This window comes from Terrapene carolina, unplaced genomic scaffold (assembly GCF_002925995.2).
Source record: "Terrapene carolina triunguis isolate 2854851 unplaced genomic scaffold, T_m_triunguis-2.0 Scaffold66, whole genome shotgun sequence".
NCBI lineage: Eukaryota > Metazoa > Chordata > Testudines > Emydidae > Terrapene > Terrapene triunguis.
This window is the reverse complement of record NW_020664417.1, coordinates 46,225,765-46,248,365: the sequence shown is the minus strand read 5'-3', so window position 1 is coordinate 46,248,365 and position 22,601 is coordinate 46,225,765. Positions and strand designations below refer to the sequence as shown.

General features: G+C 40.3%; 1 protein-coding gene across 1 annotated transcript in view; it reads left to right on the top strand.

Annotated features, from left to right (window-relative positions):
* FAT1 (FAT atypical cadherin 1) overlaps positions 1-22,601 on the top strand; it is a 161,911-nt gene that overhangs the window by 4,336 nt on the left and 134,974 nt on the right. The window contains exon 2 of the mRNA XM_024203281.2: positions 6,857-10,138. Coding sequence (XP_024059049.2) covers positions 6,857-10,138 — 3,282 coding nt within the window. The remainder of the gene's footprint in view (positions 1-6,856; positions 10,139-22,601) is intronic.

Here is a 22,601-nt window from a genome sequence, read left to right as displayed (position 1 = left end):
GGGCTCAGGAAATCTGTGTTTTAATTCTGGGTTCTTTCACAGTCTTTCTGTGTGACTTTGGGCATATCTCTCTGTCTTAGTTCCCCTCAGAGGTTTGTGGGGTGGGGGGGGGGGCGGACACCATGTGCGGTCATGTGCCCCCCAGATTTGCTGCTTGGTTTGTACTGAGTATACTCCATAACACTGCTGAAACTGGCCTCCCTTACTCTGACCCCCCTCTCCTCCCCCCCCGCCCCACACTACCAGCAGGCACAGGTCGTTTCTGGTTCCCTATATATAAAATGGGGACAGTTAAACTTCCTTTGTCTTCCATAGTTCCAAGCTCCTTTGTGTTGGAACTGCCTCTTACTAAAGTGTGTGTAAGTGTGTGGTGCCTAGTACAAGAGGGCCCCAAGCTTGGTTATAGTCTCTAGGCACTAGAATATAAATAGTAATAAGTTGCATGTGTTTGAAAAATCGGTGCCCAGTTTAATTCAGTGATTTACAGCTATGGTAGTGGTGGAACCATACTAGCTCTAACTTTTGGCCTAATTTTAGAAAATCATTCTTTTTATTGCTGCATGAATATTTACTAATTCTGAATTGTCTAAGTATTTTTTCTTATTCAAAATGATACAGTATCTTTATCAGTGAAGTCTCCTTTTATGTAAGAAAGCTCCCACTCTATGAAAACAATTACATCATATATTTAAAACCGAAATGTTGAAGAAAAATGTGAATATTAATTAATCATTTGTTCCCAATAGGAAATCAAAGAATGTCTGGTTATGGCATTCCAGAGGAGTATACTGTGTACTTTTATGAACATGTGGCAATGAACTTTAGTTAAGCAAACAGTTTTGCTATATTTTGAAAATGGATAGAAAATCATAGACTTGTGATATTTCAGAGATAACAAAATTTTAAGAGTTTAAAATGTAGCTTTGGCTAAAATGTTTCTAGAATGTAGTCATTTTGGTTCACTAAGAATGAACTGTAGGTGATAAAATACAGTCAGGTGTTTTTATAAAGCATTGTTACTACATCACCTGACATCTTTACATTTAGATTTCTTCCCCCCCCCCATAATTCTTTTGTCTATAGAATTAACATTATTTTTGGGTCTTAATCATGACGTATTACATAGTGGTCTTCAGATAATCTGAGATCTATTATTTAAAATTTCCAATATCTGTCTAAATTATATCACAAACTGAAAATCCCACATTTAAAACTTCATGTTTTGAGGTACAGAAATGTCAATTAGTAATTTTATCTAAGTGGGTTATTATTCTGTGTAACTGATGGACGTCTCTTGTTCCAGGTTTTAAATCAGCAATTTGTCTAAGCTGCTGTTCAGGGCTAGATTCCTTACTGACAGCCAGGCAATCATGATTTAAATATTTGTGTACTGTTTAGAAGTGACAGATTCTGTATTTGAAGTTCCTACGGAAAATAAGCAATAACTGCTTAAAAGTATAATACAGTATTGTTAGATGTCACATAATAATGATGGAGTAGTTAGAATGCTAATAGTATTTACATCTATTCAACTCAGACTTCTGAAAAGTTTAATGTATTTTCATAAATTCAAGATTCACTTTTTCAGTCAAAGTGAGATGTGAGGACCAGATAAAAGTGGAGTCTGTTTACAGATGAATGCATTGTTCTTTATGAAAGGAATATGATCTTTCAAATTTTGGTACCATATTAACAGCTGCTGGTAAGTTTAAGGTTGGCAGGAGTGTCAAAAGTAAGCAGTGTTATTAGTAATGGAAACACACAGTTGCCAACTTTCACGAGGTAAATAAGCACCCCAACTTTCACAATAAGCTAAAAATCAAGCTAATTTCATTTCAAAACAAGGCAAAAACAAGCCAATCCCTAAGAACCCCAACACTCTGTGACTAGTTCCCCCTGGCGTGCAGTCTGGGACTGTGGTGGGTCCTCTGTGTACCCCTAACTCTACCCCCCCCCCCTTGGCCCCGCTTGCCCCTCCCCTTACCCCTTCTTGCTGAGACCGATCCAAAAAAAAAAAGAAGCAACAAGCTATTAGCCAACAAGCAACTCACAAGTCAGTTAAGCCAAAAACAAGCCCATTTTCTGAATTTTTTTTGCAGGTTTGGTGTGTCTGATTACCTTTCTAAAAAGAAGAATTCCATAATATTATTGAGGGAGGATGGGAAATTTGCATAGTGTCATATAATGTAAGCTCTATCAAAGAGTGGTTTCTGAAAATTTGCTTTTGAATTAAAAAAAACAAAAACACAATAACCCTAGAATTGGAGGAATTTAAAATATAATCTTAAATGCAAAGACAAATTCAGATGCAGACTCCTTCCTCACTCTTTAATTTTAACAAATTCGCCAAATCATGCCTTAATGTGAAAATAGCCACAGGAGGGTAACAGGAGGGCACAAGAAATTCCCTAAGGGTGAGTTCGTGGAGTTTCCATCAAATCATCCTGTGTATGGGAAAGTTTAGGGAGGTCATGGAGGGTTCTTTGATACAGAGGCAGGGGATTATTAGTGCCATGCATGCATGGTGTGCCCCTCTGTACTGCTGTTATGTGCTTGACCCTGGCTTCTGCCAAAGTTATTGCCTCCTCTAAGCATCAAGCCTCAGCTCTGCTTAGATACTAAGATGATCAGCGCTCCATAAATACCTTAGAGAGATGGATAAGGCACGTGTATAACTAATTAGGACAGCTCTTCCACTCCTGTCTATACCCATGAAAAGTGCAACGTGAACAGCTTCGGCGAGTGGTCCACCGCTGTGGAGATGACAACCCTTCCTATATTTCGGTGCCACTGAAAGCAGTGTCTGCTCTAGCAAAGTTCCCTCTGCTTGCAAAAGCAGAGATACAGTTGAGATCCTTGTATAGTCAAAGCACTTTTGTGAGATGTTTCTGATTAGCCTCTTGTTGATTGCATTTAAAAAAAATGTCTGAGTCATTTTATAACATGCCCTTTAGCACAATTTAATGGCCTCTTAAATTGCCGTGAGTTTTAGAACTATTGACATATCCATATATTTATTGGAGTAATTTAAGGGTGAAACTGTTCATTTATTTATCTTGTTAAGTGAATTTATTGCTTATAAAGTCCTGGGGATCCAAGTCTCTATTCACACAACAGGTGATAGCCCAGGTAAAGTGTGCAAGCTTCCTGACAAAGATGTCATTTGAGGCCCACAAAATCATACCTCCCACCCCAATTTTAAGATAATTTAAGTACCAACTCTAACCTTAGATTTAATTTTTAAAAGGTTGTAGCCTTTTTTAGTTAGGGAAATAATGTTGCTTGTGTAAACTAATTACTTGGTTTGAAAGATTATCACAGTGATTTTTTTTTTTCTCCAAACAATTACTGGTCAGGTTATCAACCCTTCCCTCTGGCTTCATATGACCACAGGCTTCATGGTCCAAGCCTTAAGTCCCACAGTTTTCAGGGACTTTGGACTAATTGATTTGTAGTTGTGGGTGAGCCATTATCTGGCTGCCTGAATGAGCTCTCTCTCTGAGTTGTCATTGTGACATCTAGCCATGAGATGGACCAACTTAGTTATTGAGCTAGGTCAGGTGCTTATCAGTGTGTAGGGGAAAGAGGTAATGGGGGTTTGGCCCACTTGTCCTGTTTCAGAAGCCTGCTTGAGGGAGTGGGAACTAGAGGAGGGTGAATCCTTGTGAGGGGAGATGGAAAAAGAAGGCACAATGGGAAGGACTTTGGAAAGAGACAACAGAAGGGGGCTGAAGCCACGCTAGAAGCAAGTGATGGAAGGAGAGGGAGAAGAGAGAGATAATAGAATTCAGGAGGAGGGGAGGATCACAGGAAGAAGAATAATGGAAGAGCACAGTGAAGAGTCAGTGTGACACTGGAGAATGGGTGAAAATAGGAAAGATCAAGTATGGTAGGAAATGAATTAAGAGAATACCAAACGAGAGAGAATAATCAAACATAGGAGAGAAGAATGGGATAAAGAAAATAAAGGATTAAAAAAAAAGAAAAGATTTAAAATGTTTGGGTTAGTGAATTTTGTTTAATTTATATGTTTCCATATTTTTTTTTTTTGGTGTTTTCTTGGCAGATGTCCTATGTAATAGCTTATATTTTTGGAGGAAGAAAATGGAACCCCCAGAGCCTCAGGTTATCTGGAGTGCGGTCTACTGCAAACCTCTCCAAACTAACTGTTGCAGTTCTTTTGCCATACTCAGCATTGTAGCATCTGAATACCTTTTGTAAAATCTAAATTAACCACACAAGGATCTCTGTCCATTTCGTCTCCTGTCAGAAGAACTATATTTTGCTAGCAATTATTACTGTAGGATGGAGATGTCAAAGAAGAGGGTTTTAACATTTTGATCTGACAGCTTTGAGTTTTGTGGTGATTCTGACATCTATTGGGAGTAAGTTTCATATTCCTAGGTACAATGCATTACAGTGATGAAGCATGAAGGCCATGAATGTGCAGATCACTGTGGTCAACTTTGAATCTATTAGGACGGGGAACACTCTCTGGTCCTGCTGCAGGCGGTAGAGTCGATTCCTTACATCTATTGATATTTGGGTATTGAATACCATTACTGAGTTCAGAAAGACCTTCAGGATGACCATCATAGTGGTCTGAGGGCAAACACTCATAATGAAAGGTGATGCTATGGTAGTTGTGAGGTCCTCAAAGTGCTTCCCTCTCATCACAGTTTGTCCTGTATTGAAATGTTGGCAACTATGCATCGACACGTATGCAAGCAGTTGGGCTCTCCCGCTGCTGAAGAAAAGAAAGCTAATGGTGACTTGAAGATTCTGCCTATGTCAGTTAAATATGGGGCATGTCAAAAAAAGTTTGGAGAGGTCCTTTAAGAAAGGTAATTTTAATGGCCTCCCCAAATTTTTTGGGCCAGTCCCCCTTTCTCCCTACATAACATTTATTTGCTTCAACTTTATTCTGACGGGGATAGCTTTAAGGCAGGGGCGGGCGAACTTTTTGGCCTGAGGGCCACATCGGGTTTCCGAAATTGTATGGAGGGCCGGTTAGGGGAGGCTGTGCCTCCCCAAACAGTCAGGTTGGCCCCCCCCCCCCCCCCTCTCTCCTTCCCCCCCCTTCCCCCCCCCCGACACTCCCCCCCCCCCCCGGGACTCCTGCCCCATCCAACACCCCATGTTCCCTGACAGCCCCACCCACTCCCATTCCCTGTCCCCTAACTACCTCAGAACTCCTGCCCCTGACTGCCCCCCACTGCCCCATCCAACCCCTCCTCTCATTCCTGACTGCCCCCTGGGACCCATGCCCCATCCAACCACCCCTTCTCCCTGTCCCCTGATTGCCCTAACCCCTATCCACAACCCCACCCCCTGACCACCACCCCTCCGAACTCCCCTGCCCCCTTACTGCGCTGCCTGGAGCACCGGTGGCTGGCGGCACTACAGCCGCGCCGCCCAGAGCAGCAGGATAGGCAGCTGTGCTGCCCAGCGGGAGCCAGCCACACCACCGTGCAGCACAGTGCACTGGGTCAGGCTGGGCTTTGCAGCTGCGCTGCCCCAGGAGCTCGTAGCCCCACCACCCAGAGCATTGCACCGGCGGCGCAGTGAGCTGAGGCTGCAGGGGAGGGGGCTAGCCTCTTGGGCCAGGAGCTCAGGGGCCGGGCAGGAGGGTCCCGTGGGCCAGATATGGCCCACGGGCCGTAGTTTTCCCACCTCTGCTCTAAGGGTAAGAAAGTAGTTCATTCTCTCCACATGCTGAATCTTCATCCTCTCCACTGAGAGGATGCCAATTTAGTGTTAATTGGGAAAGTATTTTTTGTAATGTGCACTGCCACTTGCTCAAGATGCAATATACAGACAGTTCCTATTCCAGAAAGCTTGTAAAATAATTAAAAAAGACCTAGAACAGAGTGGTTGCACTCGGAAGTCCAGAGGAGTGAATGATTACACTCTTAACGTATTCTAAGAACTGCACTGAGACTATCTTTTGACATTAGCCATTGAACAGCCTAAATTAGAAGGCATGAGAATGACTTTCTGTCACTATTGTACCGGTGCCACATGTGACCCAGTAACCTGAAGTGAAAGGCTTGGTAATCCATTATGAAGCACTGGGGTTATCCAGACACCACTAATTTTTTTTATTTATAAAACAAGTCAATAACACATGGCCTGTAATGGTGACATTTCAGAGACTGTTTTTAGTATGGTATAACCTTAATAACAATTGTGGCAGCTAATCATTATCTGCTTTTTATTTGGGCTTGAATGAGAGATGTTTGTTACATGTGGAGGAATTTTATTCATTTATATGCTATATGACAAAGCTTTGAGTAGCTATTGGTCTAGTTATATTCAATGAATACTTTCCAATTGATTTTCAGATTACATTAAATGAGGAAGTCCTTTAGCCTAATTTTTTACTTAGTCTTAAATTTAGTTTTATATAGACAAACTTAATATTTGCAAGAAAATTCAAACTGAAGTTAGTTGACTTCTTTAGTAGTTGCTTTCAGATGTTCCTTTCATGACGGAGTAAAAAACTGTGTAATTAACTTTGGCATTTAATTTATCAATCCTTCCATGGTATAGCAGTATTCCCTATTTTTCGGATTTATGAACTTACATCGTTACATTTTTGAGATTTTTATTATCTTATTATTATATTATATTATTTTTATTATAAAGTTGCCGTATGTTTCAGACTATTTAAAGGTATCTGAAACATACGACAACTTTGAGAGATCATAATCTAGTCATGTTACTTTTAGCCATATTAGAGATGTAAGACTTTAAATCCTTTTTGTATTTTAAATCACATAATTAATCAAAATTAAAATAATGACACGAGTAATTTTTGCAAAGCCTCAGTTAATGATTCTTTATTTTGTTTCAGGGGTTTTGATAATTGCCACCATGGGGAGACCCTTGACCATGCTGCTGTTGCTGCTGGTGCAGCATTTTGGAAACTGTGAAGGAAATCAAAGACCATATCATACTTCACTAGTGCAATTTACACAAGTCCAGTACAATGCCACGGTGTATGAAAATTCTGCAGCCAAGACTTATATTGAGCAGCCAGTAAAAATGGGCATTTACCTTGCAAATCCACTGTGGGATATAAGATACAAAATTATATCTGGTGACAATGAAAACTTGTTCAAAGCTGAAGAGTATATTCTTGGAAACTTTTGCTTTTTGAGAATACGGACCAAGGGAGGAAATACAGCTATTCTTAACAGAGAGGTGAAAGACCATTACATATTGACTGTAAAAGCAGTTGAAAAGAATACTAATGCTGAAGCACGCACACAGGTCAGGGTGCAGATACTGGATACAAATGACTTAAGACCCTTGTTTTCTCCAACATCTTACAGTGTTTCTTTGCCTGAAAATACAGCAATAAGGACCAGCATTGCTAGAGTAAGTGCAACAGATGCAGATATTGGAACCAATGGAGAATTTTACTACAGTTTTAAAGAAAGAACAGATATGTTTGCTATACATCCAACCAGTGGTGCAGTGGTTCTAACTGGAAGACTCGACTATGCAGAAACTAAGCTTTATGAGATGGAAATCCTCGCAGTGGATCGTGGAATGAAATTGTATGGCAGCAGCGGTATTAGCAGCATGGCAAGGCTAACTGTTCACGTAGAGCAAGCAAATGAATATGCTCCTGTTATTACAGCTGCTGTCTTGGCTCCTTCAGAATTGGACAAGGATCCAACATATGCAATTGTAACTGTTGAGGACAGTGATCAGGGTTCAAATGGAGAAATAGCATCTTTAAGTATTGTGGCTGGTGACCCACTTCAACAGTTCAAAACAGTGAGGTCTGTTCCAGGAGGTAAAGAATATAAAATCAAAGCTGTTGGCCACATTGATTGGGAGAGCCAACCTTTTGGATATAATCTGACTCTTCAGGCTAAAGATAAAGGAAATCCTTCACAGTTTTCTTCTGTAAAAGTTATTCACGTGACATCCCCACTGTTTAAGTCTGGACCGGTCAGATTTGAAAAAGATGTGTATAGAGCAGAGATAAGTGAATTTGCCCCTCCAAACACTCCTGTGATAATGGTAAAAGCTTTGCCTAATTATTCCCAATTAAAATACATTTTTAAAAATGCACCAGGCAAAGTCAGATTCAACTTAAACCCGCACACAGGTCTTATTACCACTTTAGAACCAATAAAAGCACAATATTCATCCCATTTTGAACTTGAAGTCATGACAAGTGACAGAAAAGCCTCTGCAAAAGTGTTGATTAAAGTAAGAGACATGAACAGTAATCCCCCTGAATTTACTCAGACATCATATAAAGCTTCCTTCGATGAGAATGTGCCAGTTGGTACTAGTGTCATGAGTGTGAGTGCAAAAGATCTTGATGAGGGTGAGAATGGTTATGTGACATATAGCATTGCAAACTTGTATCCTTTACCATTTGTGATTAACCATTTCAATGGTATTATCAGTACCACGGAAGACATGGATTATGAGTTGATGCCAAGGGTTTACAATTTAAGGATTCGAGCATCTGATTGGGGCATACCATATCGTCGAGAAGTTGAAGTTCCTGTTACTATTATTTTAAATAATTTGAATGATAACACACCGCTGTTTGAAAAAATAAATTGTGAGGGAACAATCCCTAGGGATCTTGGTGTTGGGGAACAAATTACTACTGTATCTGCTATTGATGCTGATGAGCTCCAGTTGGTGAGATACCAGATTGAATCTGGAAATGAATTAGATTTATTTATCTTAAATCCAAACTCTGGGGTGCTTTCCCTGAAGCAATCTCTAATAGATGGTTTAGGTGCTAAAGTATCTTTTCATAGTCTGAGAATTACAGCTACAGATGGTGAGAACTTTGCAGTACCATTATATATCAACATAACGGTAGCTGCCAGTCGTAAACCAGTAAACTTGCAATGTGAAGAGACTGGTGTAGCCAAAATGCTGGCAGAGAAACTACTGCAGGCAAATAAGCCACACAATCATGGCGAGGCTGAGGATGCTTTCTTTGATACTCACTCTATGAATTTACATGCACCTCAGTTTAGAAGTACTCTTTCAAGCAGTGTTGAAGTAAAGGAAAGCCTACCGGTGGGTTCCAGCATAATACTTATGAATGCCACTGATCTTGACATTGGCTTCAATGGAAAACTAGTTTATGCTATCTCTGGAGGTAATAATGATAGTAGTTTTACTGTGGATTTGGAAACAGGAATGTTAAAGATTTTGTCTCCCCTTGATCGAGAAGTAAAAGATAAATACACTCTGAATATTACTGTGTATGATCTGGGAATACCACAAAAGTCAGCTTGGCATCTTTTAGATATCAACATTTTGGATGCCAATGATAACAGACCAGAGTTTTTACAGGACAGCTATTTTGTTGAAGTGAGTGAAAACAAGGAGCTGAACAGTGAAATCATTCAGATTGAAGCCACAGATAAAGATTTGGGGCCCAATGGGGAAGTGAAATATTTTCTTCTTACAGATACAGACATGTTCACTATTAACAGTACGACAGGTGTTGTGAAAGTTGTAGGGGCTTTGGATCATGAAATCCAACATGTGCATTTCCTGAAAATAGAGGCCAGGGACCAGCCAAATGAAGAACCTCAGTTGTTTTCCAGTGTACTTTTGAAAGTATCTTTAGAAGACGTCAATGACAATCCTCCTAAATTTATTCCATTGAATTATCATGTGAAAATTCGAGAGGACCTTCCAGAAGGAACTATTATCACATGGCTGGAAGCATATGATCCTGATGTGGGCCAGTCAAGTCAAGTACGATACAGCCTTTTAGATAGTGGTGATGGAACCTTTGATGTAGATAAATTGAGTGGAGCAATACGTATTGTACAAAGACTGGATTTTGAAAGGAGACAAGTTTATAACCTGACTGTACGGGCCAAGGACAAAGGAAAGCCGATTTCATTATCTTCTACCTGTTATGTTGAGGTTGAGGTAGTTGACGTAAATGAAAATTTGCACCCTCCACGGTTTTCCAGCTTTGTGGATAAGGGCTTTGTAAAAGAAGATGTCCCTATTGGTTCATCTGTGATGACAATAACTGCCTATGATGAGGATGCAGGAAGAGATGGAGAGATTAGGTATTCAATCAGAGATGGATCTGGTGTTGGCATTTTCAGAATAGATGAAGAAAAAGGTAAGAATTTTTTGTCCCATCTTAATTCACTTATTCTGTTTCCAGTATTTTAAAAAAAAAACCCAAACAAACAAAACCCCAGACAAACCTAAAGCACTAACAGTGATAAGAATGTGTTTTTACACTATTTTATTAAACATTTCTAATCAATTTATATATTTTTCTTCACAGTTTTAGTGGGTGCACACTGTTAGGAAGTGAAACACAGTGAAAACATTTGATAAAGTTGCATTTTTCCTACTTGGATTAAATATTTACAGCACATATTATACATTGGCCTCAAAACCTCTCCCACATGAGCACCAAAAGGGAATATTATATGGGGTCCAGATTGTGGAGCTCTTACTCACGTTGTTGAGAACTTACTCATGTGAGTAGTTCCATAAGTGAAGACTCACCAGGATGCTACAGTCTGGCCTAAGGGAAAGAGTAGAAACTTTTAACTCTGGAATTTTCTTGCCCCTTTTTTTTTTTTTTTTTTAAAACTGTTAGATCATTGCTATCCTTTGAATATAGCTTCTCTATGTGTGCTGATTATATTTGCTGCTTTTGGTAAATTTATTTAGTAGCTTTCTCTGTTGTTCACCCTAACAATAGTAACTGTATATTTTTGGTGAACGAACAGAAATAAACTTCTTCCAAACAAAATGTGAATACATTTGCAGCTTGTTAATATAATATTTTATGGTGATAAAGGATTCATATATGCATTGATATAACAGATTCAGAGGTGTTGCTTTGTTGTGTCGGTGATTCGTAGGTTAGGAACTGTTGTAGGCATTTTATTCCAGTCTAATCCATTCAAAGGTGCTATCGTTATAACCTCAGTAAAATATTAAAATTCTATAAATTATTTCTTGAATAAGTGTCTCTAACACAGTTAAAATGAAAATTGCTACTCATTCTACCTCCCCCATACAATTTTTTCTTTAAAAAATAAAATATTGTTAAATTTCACAAAAGCAAAGAAATTCAGAGTGATGTATTCTTGTACAGTCTTTCTTTCATGCCACTGTACTCTGATACTTTGTCCAAGAATTGTATGCATTTTCACATACCTTCAGTGCTAGATTACCAAAGCACAAATAACAAAGTTAAGCAGAAATCATGGGCAGAGTTCTGCGCTGTTACACCATTGGTAATCTGTCATAACTCATATTAGTTCACTGGTATCTGAAGATTTCGCTCATGTTTTATTAATTGGTCTCACAGGGTATGTCTACACTTCAATTAGTCACCTGTGGCTATCCCGTGTCTGCTGACTCACGCTCCTGTGGCTCAGGCTGCAGGGCTGTTTAAGAGCAATGTAGACATCTGGGCTTGCTGCAGCCCGAGCTCTGAGACACCCCCACCTCGCAGGATCCTGGAGCCTGGAAGGCCAACACAACAATGAAATAGCCCCGCAGCCCGAGCCCCATGAGCCTGAGTCAGCTAGCATGGGACAGCTGCGGGTTTTTAATTGCAGTGTAGACATACCTCCTGTCTGTGGGTAACTCTAGTTACAAGTTACAACTCACTTAATGATTCCATATTTTGTACATAGGGGTCTGCCAAATTCGTGCTGTGGAAAAACGTGTAATGGACAATGAAATCTGGTCTTTTCTGTACTTTTATCCTATAGTAGAAGTACACGGAGTTTCTCAGACTGGAGGTCCCAACCCAACCCCAGCTGGGGGTTGCAAGTCTATTGCAGGGGGGTAGTAGTATTGCCACCCTTACTTCTGTGCTGCCTACAGAACTGGGTGGCTGGAGAATGGCAGCTGCTGGCCGGGCGCCCAGCTCTGAAGGCAGCACCGCCAGCAGCAGCACAGAAGTAAAGGTGGCATGGAATATTCAGCTGTATGAACACATCCACAAAATTTGCTATTTATGCCCTAACCAACCTGTGAAAAATGGTCATTTTGTTGCAGTTTAGTTAGACCCTTATTTATACACGTCTTGTAGTGTCCCATGAGTACTGGTGAGTTGTGCCCGTAAGATTGCTTAACTTTTCAAGATTTAGAAGAACAAAATGTCACTTGAAACATTTATTTAGAAAGTCAGCTATTAATCAAAATAATATTGGTTCTTGTTAAAGAGCAGATCTCCAGAGTTGTAATTAAGTTTCACCTCTTTTACCTTATATTTGTACAAAGTAGGTTTAGAAAATGTTTAATGAACTACTTTCAAAGTCTTAGTAATTTCATGTTTAGTTTTTGGCATGCTTGACAGATTATTTATGCTTTTTAGTATTCTGTCTCTTCTTTAGTGCAAATATATTCAAGTTTGTTTTATGTAGAAAAGAGTCTTACTTTAGTCCCATATGTGGGTCTGTAGAATTAATCCAGTTTTGCCATTTTACTATCTAGGTGCCATTCTTTCTTCTTCAGTACCAGTTCATTCTTGCATGACCCTTGATTCTGCCACTCTCATTAAGTAGGTGGCAGAATCATGTATCTGTTTCCTTTTACGCCTTCATTTACCTAAGTGATTTTTTTTAAACCTAAGGCCAAATCTTGTTTGCCTTACTTTTTTTGAATTTAGTAGGACTACTCATGTAAGGCAAGCAGGATTTGGTCCCAAGGCTTCTATTTAATAATTTTGCCAGGGATAGTGTTGTGGATATGTGTAAACTCAGTTTTAAAAGTTGCTGTTAGCTAACCCTATTTTCATAGCTGATATATAGTGTTATTTTTGTGTTTTGATTTTAATAATCATGTATAGTAGGAGGCCCAACTATACATGCTGTTGAAATCAGATTGCTTACTTCTATGTACAGTCTCTTTTTCAGCCTTTTTTGGGGAAAAGGGCAATTTCCCCCCCGCCCCCCAAAAGGCTGAAAAGAAAGCTGAGAAAAGATGCTTAAAAGGTACCAAGCCCTTCCCAGTATGTTTTAAGAATATAGAGGTCCTTGACACTAAAACACTGCTTAAAAATAAAACCTTTTAATTATGCTTATTTGGAGACCATACAAGGACTCTATTACACTTATAAGTGCAATAGTATTTATGCCACTCATCACCATGGTATTCTGCCTCTGCTGTTGGTAATAGGGAATAGGCTGATGGATAGGTGACTGGGAGACAGAGTAGAGAAGCAACAGATTGGAGGTGGGGAGAGACCAGATTGGACTTCTGACAAACAGCTGGGTGACTGATTTTCTAGATTCACTGAGAGTGTAGGGAAGAGCCCTTTATTCCTTGAGCCAGTTGTCTCCCAGGTATTCTCCTCTGGCAGCATCGTATTGCTTCATTCATGTTACTCCCAGTCCAAAGGTAGGTAGACTTCATATTTTAGGAAACTTTTTTGACTCAAAACTAAGATACCAAGTATCTAAAGGGAACCACCTATCTTATATTTAAGGAATCAAAGGTGGGAATCACATGAGGTGCATGTGGGGAATTTAAAACCTATGAGAGGGGTGTGGGTGTGAAAACAGTTGAACATGATGGAATTTCTTGGGGCTGGAGGTGGTTTGTTTTTTCAGAAAGCTAGGAAATTACCTACAAAACTTGCATTACAAGAACCTTAAATTTGCAAAGTCAAGCTCAAAAGTTAGGAAATACAGTAGCACCTCAATTTTACAAACACCAGTCTCTTATGAACGATCGCTTATATGAACCTTTTTTCTCGAGTGTGTGTGTGTGGAATTAAGTAATGACAGCGATGTAAGTGAAGAACAACATCCTTTCACATCCCAATGCCTTCAGTGGATTGGAAATCACTTTGCAGTGGCTGAAAGGATAAGAAGAAAACTATGCGCTGTACTAATACTTAGCACCTTACCAACTGCAACTTTTGAGATGTTTGATTTTATGAACTACTCAGTCCCCAATTAGTTAATAAAATAGGGTTCTAGTGTATTAGAATTAGGGTTGGTTTCTTGAGTGCCTGTGCAACCTTAAGTTAGCCATTTCCTATCTTTTTGAATGCTTGATTTTTGCCACCTTAATATTCTTCTAATGCCTTCAGGCCAGTTGCCCTCCTCTAGAACAGTGGTCTCCAAACTTTTTTGATCGCGCACCCCTATCAGTAAAAATTTTTTAAGCACGCATCGCCTGCCGCGCTGAAGCGCAAAAAAAAAAAAGCCGCTCAGACTCCCACCCGAACTGCCGAAGCCAAAAAAAAGAAGCGCTCCTCCTGCCGCGCACCCCCAAGGATCCTCTCGTGCGCACCCCACTGCTCTAGAACATGCTTTCTCATGTACTAGTATGTACATATCCTCATAGGATATACTTTCAGGCAGCCACATGTCCTTGTGCACCCCAACTCGGCAATCAGAGGATTGGGAAACGATCCCCTATATGTGCTTCTGTTGTTTTAAATGCCTTTTTTTGTTTTGGAGCTGTTGCGCCCTAGAATGCCCCGTGGTAAGAAAGAACTCCAAAAATGGAGTATTTTCTAGTCTCACTGCTAATGAATGGAGATGAGGAAGTTGGGCACCCCTTGCATTCCCCTATCAATATTTTATTTGGATCTGTACATGGGACAGGCTTACTATATGGCTACCAAAAACCTAGAGTGGGGCAGTTGGCCATCTTTGAAGGTTCAGTGGGAGGTTTGCAGTCCCCGCCTTCATTCCAGAAGACAGCTTAAGGCAGGGTTGGGCAAACTTTTTGGGCTGAGGGCCACATCTGTGTGGGGAAACTGTATGCAGGGCAGGGGGTTGGGGTGTGGGAGGGAGTGCGGGGTGCAGGAAGGGGCTCAAGGCAAGGGATTGGGGCAGAGGAGGGGTGCGGGATGTATGAGGGAGCTCAGGGCAGGGGGTTGGGGTGCAGGAGGGATGCGGGGTGTATGGGGGGTTCAGGGGGTTGGGGTATAGGAGGGGTGTGAGGTGCAGGCAGAGAGTTGGGGGGCAGAGTGCAGGTGGGGTTCGAGCTCCGGGCTGGCACCGCTTACCTAAAGCGGCTCCGGGGTGGCAGCGGCGCGTGCCAGGGCAGGCTCCTTGCATGCCTGCCCTGGTCCACACTGCACCGCTCCAGGAAGCGCTGCGGCCCCTAGGGAAAGAGGGGTGGAGGGCTCCACGTGCGCTGCCCTTGCTGCGCTTCCAGGTACCTCCCCCGAAGCTTCTATTGGCCACGGTTCCCCGTTCCCGGCCAATGGGAGCTGCGGGGGGCGGTGCCTGGAGGCAAGGGTAACACATGGAGCCCTTTCCCCCCCGCCCGGGGGGGGCGGGGGCACAGGGACGTGGTGCCAGCCGCTTCTGAGAGCAGCATGGGGCCCACAGCACCATGGGGGGCAATTCCGCGGGCCGGATCCAAAGCCCTGAGGGGCCGGATCCGGCCCACGGGCCGTAGTTTGCCCACCTCTGGCTTAAAGTCAGGAGGCCTTACTGGAGACTATTTGGGTGTAAGGAGAGAGTAGTGGGGTAAAACATTTTTATGTGTTTTATTGGGGTTGGCTCAAGATTTGCTAGGAAACCAAAACTTCAAGCAAACCTCAGGAGAAACAACTGGGACTAACCAGTTTAGGTTCATCAAAAATGTGTGAACCCAAATACACATTTCATGCTGCTCCAGGGAATGAAACCATAGCTCAGGGGTTCTCAAACTGGGGGTTGGGACCCCTCAGGGGGTCGTGAGATTATTACATAGGGGGTGGCAAGCTGTCAACCTCCACCCCAAACGCTGCTTTGCCTCCAGCATTTATAATGGTGTTAAATATATTAAAAAGTGTTTTTAATTTATTAGGGGGATCACACTCAGAGGCTTGCTATGTGAAAGGGGTCACCAGTAAAAAAAAGTTTGAGAGCCACTGCCATAGCTAGTTCTGTGTTGAGAATCACCTCTGAACTAGTTCCCAGAGATGTAGCATGAAAGCTCCAACATGTTCCATAACAAATATATGTACTACAGACAACAGACAAAAATATTGTATAAATCATACACATGCACCTGCGGCACTGGAGATAGACTACTTTATCCTTCGAGGTCCAAAACAACTGTCACTTGAGCCTAAGGAGAGCTTCCTCAGTTAGACAGATGCACTTGTGCAAATGGCTTAATTCAGTATTCACTGTAAACCCTGATAAGGTTGGGTTTTTTTTTTTTAATATTTTAACATCATGCTACTGCTAGCAGAACTTATATTATGGATTCTTTGCCATATTTACTCCCCCAAAGTCTGGTGAATTTAGAGTAGTTGTAGAAGCTTTTGAAAATGGCCAGCTACCAGCTGCTTATTAACATTTTCTTTGAGTTGTTGTAGCAATTAGTATCTTAATATAAAATGATTTGTCAGACAAACATCAAGAATTCCAGCAGTATAGCTAACTGTGTCCACAACTTCAACTGCTGTGATTTTGCTTATTAATAAAGACTTCAGATACAGGGATTACTAATAATATTAAAACAGCTTTTGTAGTTTTGTGGTAAACCCCCTCTAAAGTTTTTCATATTAATTTTTGAGTGCATCGTCAATCGGTATTTTAATGATAGTATTCATTTGAACACTCGTTACAGTACAAGCTAAAGTATTTTTTCAGAAACCTGTTAAATTAACCAATTGAATACACTGAAGCAAATGTTTAATGAAGTATATATTTTTAATTTTTTATGTGGTCACTTGTCCTTTATTGTATTTATTGATTTTATTTTTTAATTAACTGAAATAAACTGATATATTTTGTAATAATATTAATGTATAATAGTTTAAAATTGTATATTTTTCTTGGGGAGAACAAATACAGTATTACCTTGCTACCCCTTGTTTCAGTACCTCCTGAATCTTCATTTAGCATGGATTTTTATGTTTACATTTTACTGGATCACAAAATGGTGAAGCGCTGCTGCCATGGCAGAGCAAATGCAAGTGATATGTGCCATGTGGACCAGTGAGTGAATGAACTTACCCCCTGCTCCTCACTCTATTCTAGGTGATAATGCTCTACAATAGGGCTACAGCACTGGCTGCTGCTTTTGCTCAGCCTCTCTCTCTTTCCTGTTGCTTAAGGCAAGGTCAAGATCTGACTGCTCCCATAATAGCTTTCCTGTGACTTCCATTGAAACTGAGAGTAACCCAAGATCATTATGTGGAGTGAGGGACTCTAGTGAGGCAGTTTCCCACCTCTCTTCCCCCTTCAGCAGTGGCCGTGGCTGTTAGATAAATTGACTCTGATCCTCGTGGGGTTGAGTCCAGCTGTGGAAAGAGATTAAAGATGACATTTGGAACAGAAGCCACTAAAATCAACATAAACTGACCTCTGTTGTGTGACATGGGAATTATATTTTTGCAACCTTGACCCAGGTCAGGTGTCTGAGGGCAGGAAATAATGATCAGGCTCTTACTGGTGTTTCTCTTGGTTGCAAGTGTGTCACTCCCAGCACAATTTACAAATAAATACAGGCATAAAATATACCAATGAACATACAACTGGAGAACAAAGGTCCTAGATAATGATGCAGAAAGAACTACAACAGACTTGTTTGTGACACTTGAAATAAGTAAACAAAAATCTGCATTTCAAAATAAAAAATATTGCAGCTGAGTGCAAAATAATCTCGTATACTCAGAGTAGTATCCGCTCAATGTTAAAATTAAAAACTAAGATAGTTTCACAAAGCAAACCTATCCAGCAAAGCTACACTGGCATATCTGGAAAGGACAGATACCATACAGTAGACCTTGGAATAAAAGAAAATAAAGTCCCACATTCTTAGGTTGAAAAGCAGTCTGCAAATTCAGATGATAAAATATATCTGCTAAACAAGAGATTAAATGTATTCTTAAAGAATTTGAGGAATTTAACAGTGGAATATATTAATGATAGAATGCATCACATTGATATAGATTCCAGAGTGCTATTAAAAATACATGCACTGAGCAGTGAAACGGAGATAAATCATGCCAATTTTATGCAGCTGCTGCTGTTTGGAGAAGCTCTGAGGGGCAGCAGAGGCAGACAGAACTAGTCATAGGTGAGGAAGACACAAAGCAGAAGCTGTTCAGGGCCATAGAAACACAGAAATCCCTTCCCTCCCTGTCCCTGTCCCAAGTCCTACATTGGTCCTAGGATGATGCTCTGCAGAGGGAAAGGAGAACAAAGAAGAATGCTCATTCCCCTTTTCCAGTAGCTAGACATTTACACCAGCCAGAGGCTGAAATGAAATGGAGCCCCCAAACAGTTTCTAGGAATAGTGTCTGATAGCATCCCAGAACCCATTCCAGCTCTGGTGGGGAGACTTAATTTCTCATCAAGGCCACCCATGTTTTGTGTTAACCTCTGGATTGTAAGTTTGGTCCTCCAGCTAGCAGGTGTCCTGGATATGTTCCAAAGTTTAGCCAGTGCCAGTCAGGGTCATGAGTTAGATGGCTCGCAATAACCTGGCAACCAACATTCAATCCACATACCTAATGGGTCTTTTCTTGTCCTCCCTTCCTATCCCCATAGCCATATTAATGAAGTTCCATCATCTTCATCTGAACAGTGCAAATTAAAGTTTGGGATAGTTATTTTTTGTGTATTACAGAATAACAATAATTTTGTTCTGAAACTAACAGTCAACCATTTTTTTGCTTTCAAGTTATTCAGAACATCTTATATCCCTGTGATTATTTGAACTTCAGAGGGTTAATATACATTTGCCAAACTCATAAGGTTTGAGGAAGTTGAGAGAGAAGGTTTTGTGTGTTTGCTAAAAAGTGTAAAAAATTATAAAGATTTATTGAAGAGTAGAAATCTCTCGCTCTCGCTCTCTCTCTCTCACACACACACACACACACACACACACACACACACACACACTCTCTCTCTCTCTCTCTCTCTCTCTCTCTCTCTCTTTACAGGACTGTCTCTGTGTGCCATAGAATATCATCAGTAAGACTTACTGGGTATCAGACATCCTATTTCCAACACAATACCAAACCTATTTCCAAGAGTGAAAGGAGGTAATTCATTAGAATTGTGAATAAGATTTATAGCTATTTAGAGTAAAATATTGAATTATGCTGCTAATAAGCAGGACATTCTTAACCTGGCATATAATAAACTGAGCGTATTAAAATGCGCTTACAACTTACTTGTAATTATATCCTTTTTTTTTTAAGGAACATGATCTACATTTATGATTAAATACTTAAAAGGATTATGTCAAGTTCTACATTTTCAATGGCTGCCCTTTGGCTTTTATTTAACTTTTCTTGTTATTACACCATTCATTACTGTTGAGTTTTAATGATGAGTGTGGACATTTACAAAGATTAAAAATTGTGATCATTAAATGAGCACATCACCAAATTCATGTTGCTGTTCGGAAAGGCTTTTTAATCCAGATTTATGATACAGAATTGAGACTGTAGGACCTCTTGTTATTTCCTTTAAGCAAATCAGTTTTGTAACTCAGCAGTCCTACAACAGATCTTTTTAGATTTGCCTTAAATTCATATAGTAAAACAATTTGATCTACTTGCCCTAAAACTATACCTTAAGAGGTTTTTTAAAATACATTCTAATTTCTTTTTTGTAAAAAATAACTCAATCATAAGGAAATATGAGAACTTCATGCTTTACTCAGGTTTAAAGACTACTGTAATTTCCGGAGTTTTCACCTAAGTGTTATGGACTGACTATCAGTTCCTAAAGCTAAATGGAGCATGCTCAGATCATCTTCCTATCAAAGCCATCTGTTGCATATTTTGTGTGTATTCCTAATCATGCTAAATCTGTCAGCTGTTTTAACATTTAAATTCTGTTTAAATAAATCTCCATATTTTAATGGTTTACACTTACTGAAACTTGGAGTGGAAAAATTGGTGACCAGACCACCTTTTCTATAGAAGGTATTAAGTGTGAGATTGAGGCATTGTTAGTTGATTGGGGAAAATGTGTTTATATATCCCATTATTTGCATGTGAGAGAGACTGGAAAATTTAGTGAAACATTTTTCTTCATCACCCCATCCCTCTCTACCCATACATTATATACCTGGCATCAGGCCAGATTATTAGAAGGGTTCCAATCTTTTCCTGAGCATGAATTTGAGATCAATTTGATCACCTACAGCTAATCAGCAGAATGACTGACAAGGAAGCCTTCAGCAGAAGCTTTCCCCTAGTTTGTCAAAAATGTGGAGGAGTTTGGAAGCCAAAGGCAGCCCTTGTTGCTTGAAGGGAGATGTGTGGAGCCATTCCAAAGGCTCTAAAAGGAGATATGAAGGGCCTACTGAAGCAGCCCAAAGAGGAATCAAGTGATTCACTTGCTTACGTGATCAGCAGGCATACAAAGTTATTAATCCATGCGGCTGCTGTGGATGAGCGTGTCTTCCCTGATTTCCTGTTCCATGTGATATTAAGAAGGGCAGAAAGGGACACTGCTAGTGGTGTAAAGATTGAGTCCATTCCCTGCCATGTTGAGGGAATAGAGTTCAGCAGGCTGGTAATGATGAAGCCATAGATGTGGAAAACAAACTGGCATATGAATGACTATGCTAAGCCACAGAGAATAGTAATGTAGGATTAGTGTGAGGGAAAGAACAGTAGCTGATCAGAAAGTTATGGGGAATTCCCCTGTGTTTCTGTCCCTCCTAACTACTTCTGTGAATACTATGCTAGGATCAGACACTCTGTAGTCTAACAGATCCCCACAGGAGGAAAGCAGTGTCAAAGATCGGGACCAGTTGGAGAACTAAACAGCTGCATCTAAGAAGCCGAGCTTGGTAGATAGCAAGATAGCAGAGCTTAGTAGAATCCTGGACAAAGGAGCACTTGAAGCCAGCTGGTTACATTAATTAAATACTAATACAACCAGCAATTCTGCATTGCGTGGCCAGATCGAGAATGGCAAAACAGTGTATGAAATATCCTGATCTTGTGGGGGAGGTTTGTTGAGGAAATTGGAGACAATGTGCATAATGACCCAAATTCTTTTTTCAGTTATGCTGGTGTAAGTTCTATGTATCTCCATTTTTACCAGGATAAAACTAGTTTAAGTGGGATCAGAATCTGGATTTATGAGAGGATTTTGTATTAAAGGAAATAACATTTTGAGGTTACCCAACATAGTCTGTAAATGCATTTAATGTGTTTAAATCTTTTGAATGATTGGTATGTAAACTTGACATTTTGGGTATCAATTAAGAGAACCAGAACTATCTGTCTAAGGAGAATGTGTGATGAAGATGTACTTTCTGGGGAGGGGGAAAAAAAGCTAGTAAGCAGAGAGGCATTTTTGCTAACAACTTATTAGGATTATTCCTTGGAATATGGACATAAGACTCTTGGCACATTGATATCTGAAAACAAAAAGGAATGGAAAACCTTTAAAGATTCCAGGTTTAGAATGCAAGGGCATCTATTATGTAGTAGTATCTGATTAAGCTCTCTATCTGGTTGAGATTCCACAATTTCTCTGAGTTTTGGTGATAGGAGTTACTTGTACCTGAACAAAAAGAAAAATATTTGCATTTATGAGAAACTGTAAACATTGCATGAAATGTTTGTCTACGTTTTACTGACAATTTTTGTTACTAAAAGAAGAAAATATTTTCTTAAGATATTTTTGTATTTCATTTCATGGTAAGGATAATTGCTTTATGTAAGGGGGAAAGCTAGGCCACAGACCCAGAACTACCTTCTCTCCTGCACATTCGTATGCAGAGAATTTGTAATAATTATTAAAACTGGACTTTTTCCCCCAAAAAAGCGAGTATTGTGATTACTTGGCAGTTGTTTGACCTGGAGAGCTCTTGTAGTGTTGATAATTCTGTGTAATTTTCTGTTTCTAGTGTTCTGGCAGTAATAATGAGCTTGTTTTGTTTGGTGATTTTTTAGTATCTATCTACCCTGTCCTCTTAATTGAATTGGGAAAGCAGGACTGGATTGAGGAGGGATAAGCAAATTGAATTGATTTGGGGGACAAGGACTACCCCTGTGTCTTCAATTTTGCATCTCCTAGTGGCCATGAAAAGACCATGCAGGAATTTCCTCCTTGGATCTTCCTCCCACCCACCTGAAGACTGCAAAACTAATTGATTTGATTTGCACATAAAACATCCTTAACAGATTTTATAGTTACAGACCATAATGATCCGCCAGTTATAGTGCTCAGCCAAAAACAGGTACCACATCTTACAAATTTCATTTCACACATTTGAATGGGTTTGTGTTCCACACTGCTAGGGCTGAAGGTTGAGAGGCATGAGTGGGAGTGGAGGTGAGGCCCTGGCTCAGTTTGTCTGCTGCAAGGCAGGCTCTCCTGTCTAAGGGACCATGAAACTGCAGGGGCAATTTTAAGATTGCACAGTCACATAGACATGCACATGTCCTTTGGATTGGATTGGAACTGTTTTTATGCTCTGTATGTAATGATCCCCTTGGGGTATGTATAGGGGAATAAGCATGATGTGGAAAGTAGGGGAGAAGTCTATTACCAAGAAGCCCTGTGTGGTTTCAGTTCTTTGCTCCTGCTAGTAGTCTTGCACTGGATGTTAGTCCAGGGCAGAGTTTGGCCTATCGTATGTGAAGTCAGCTGGGGTTCAGAAACTTTTGT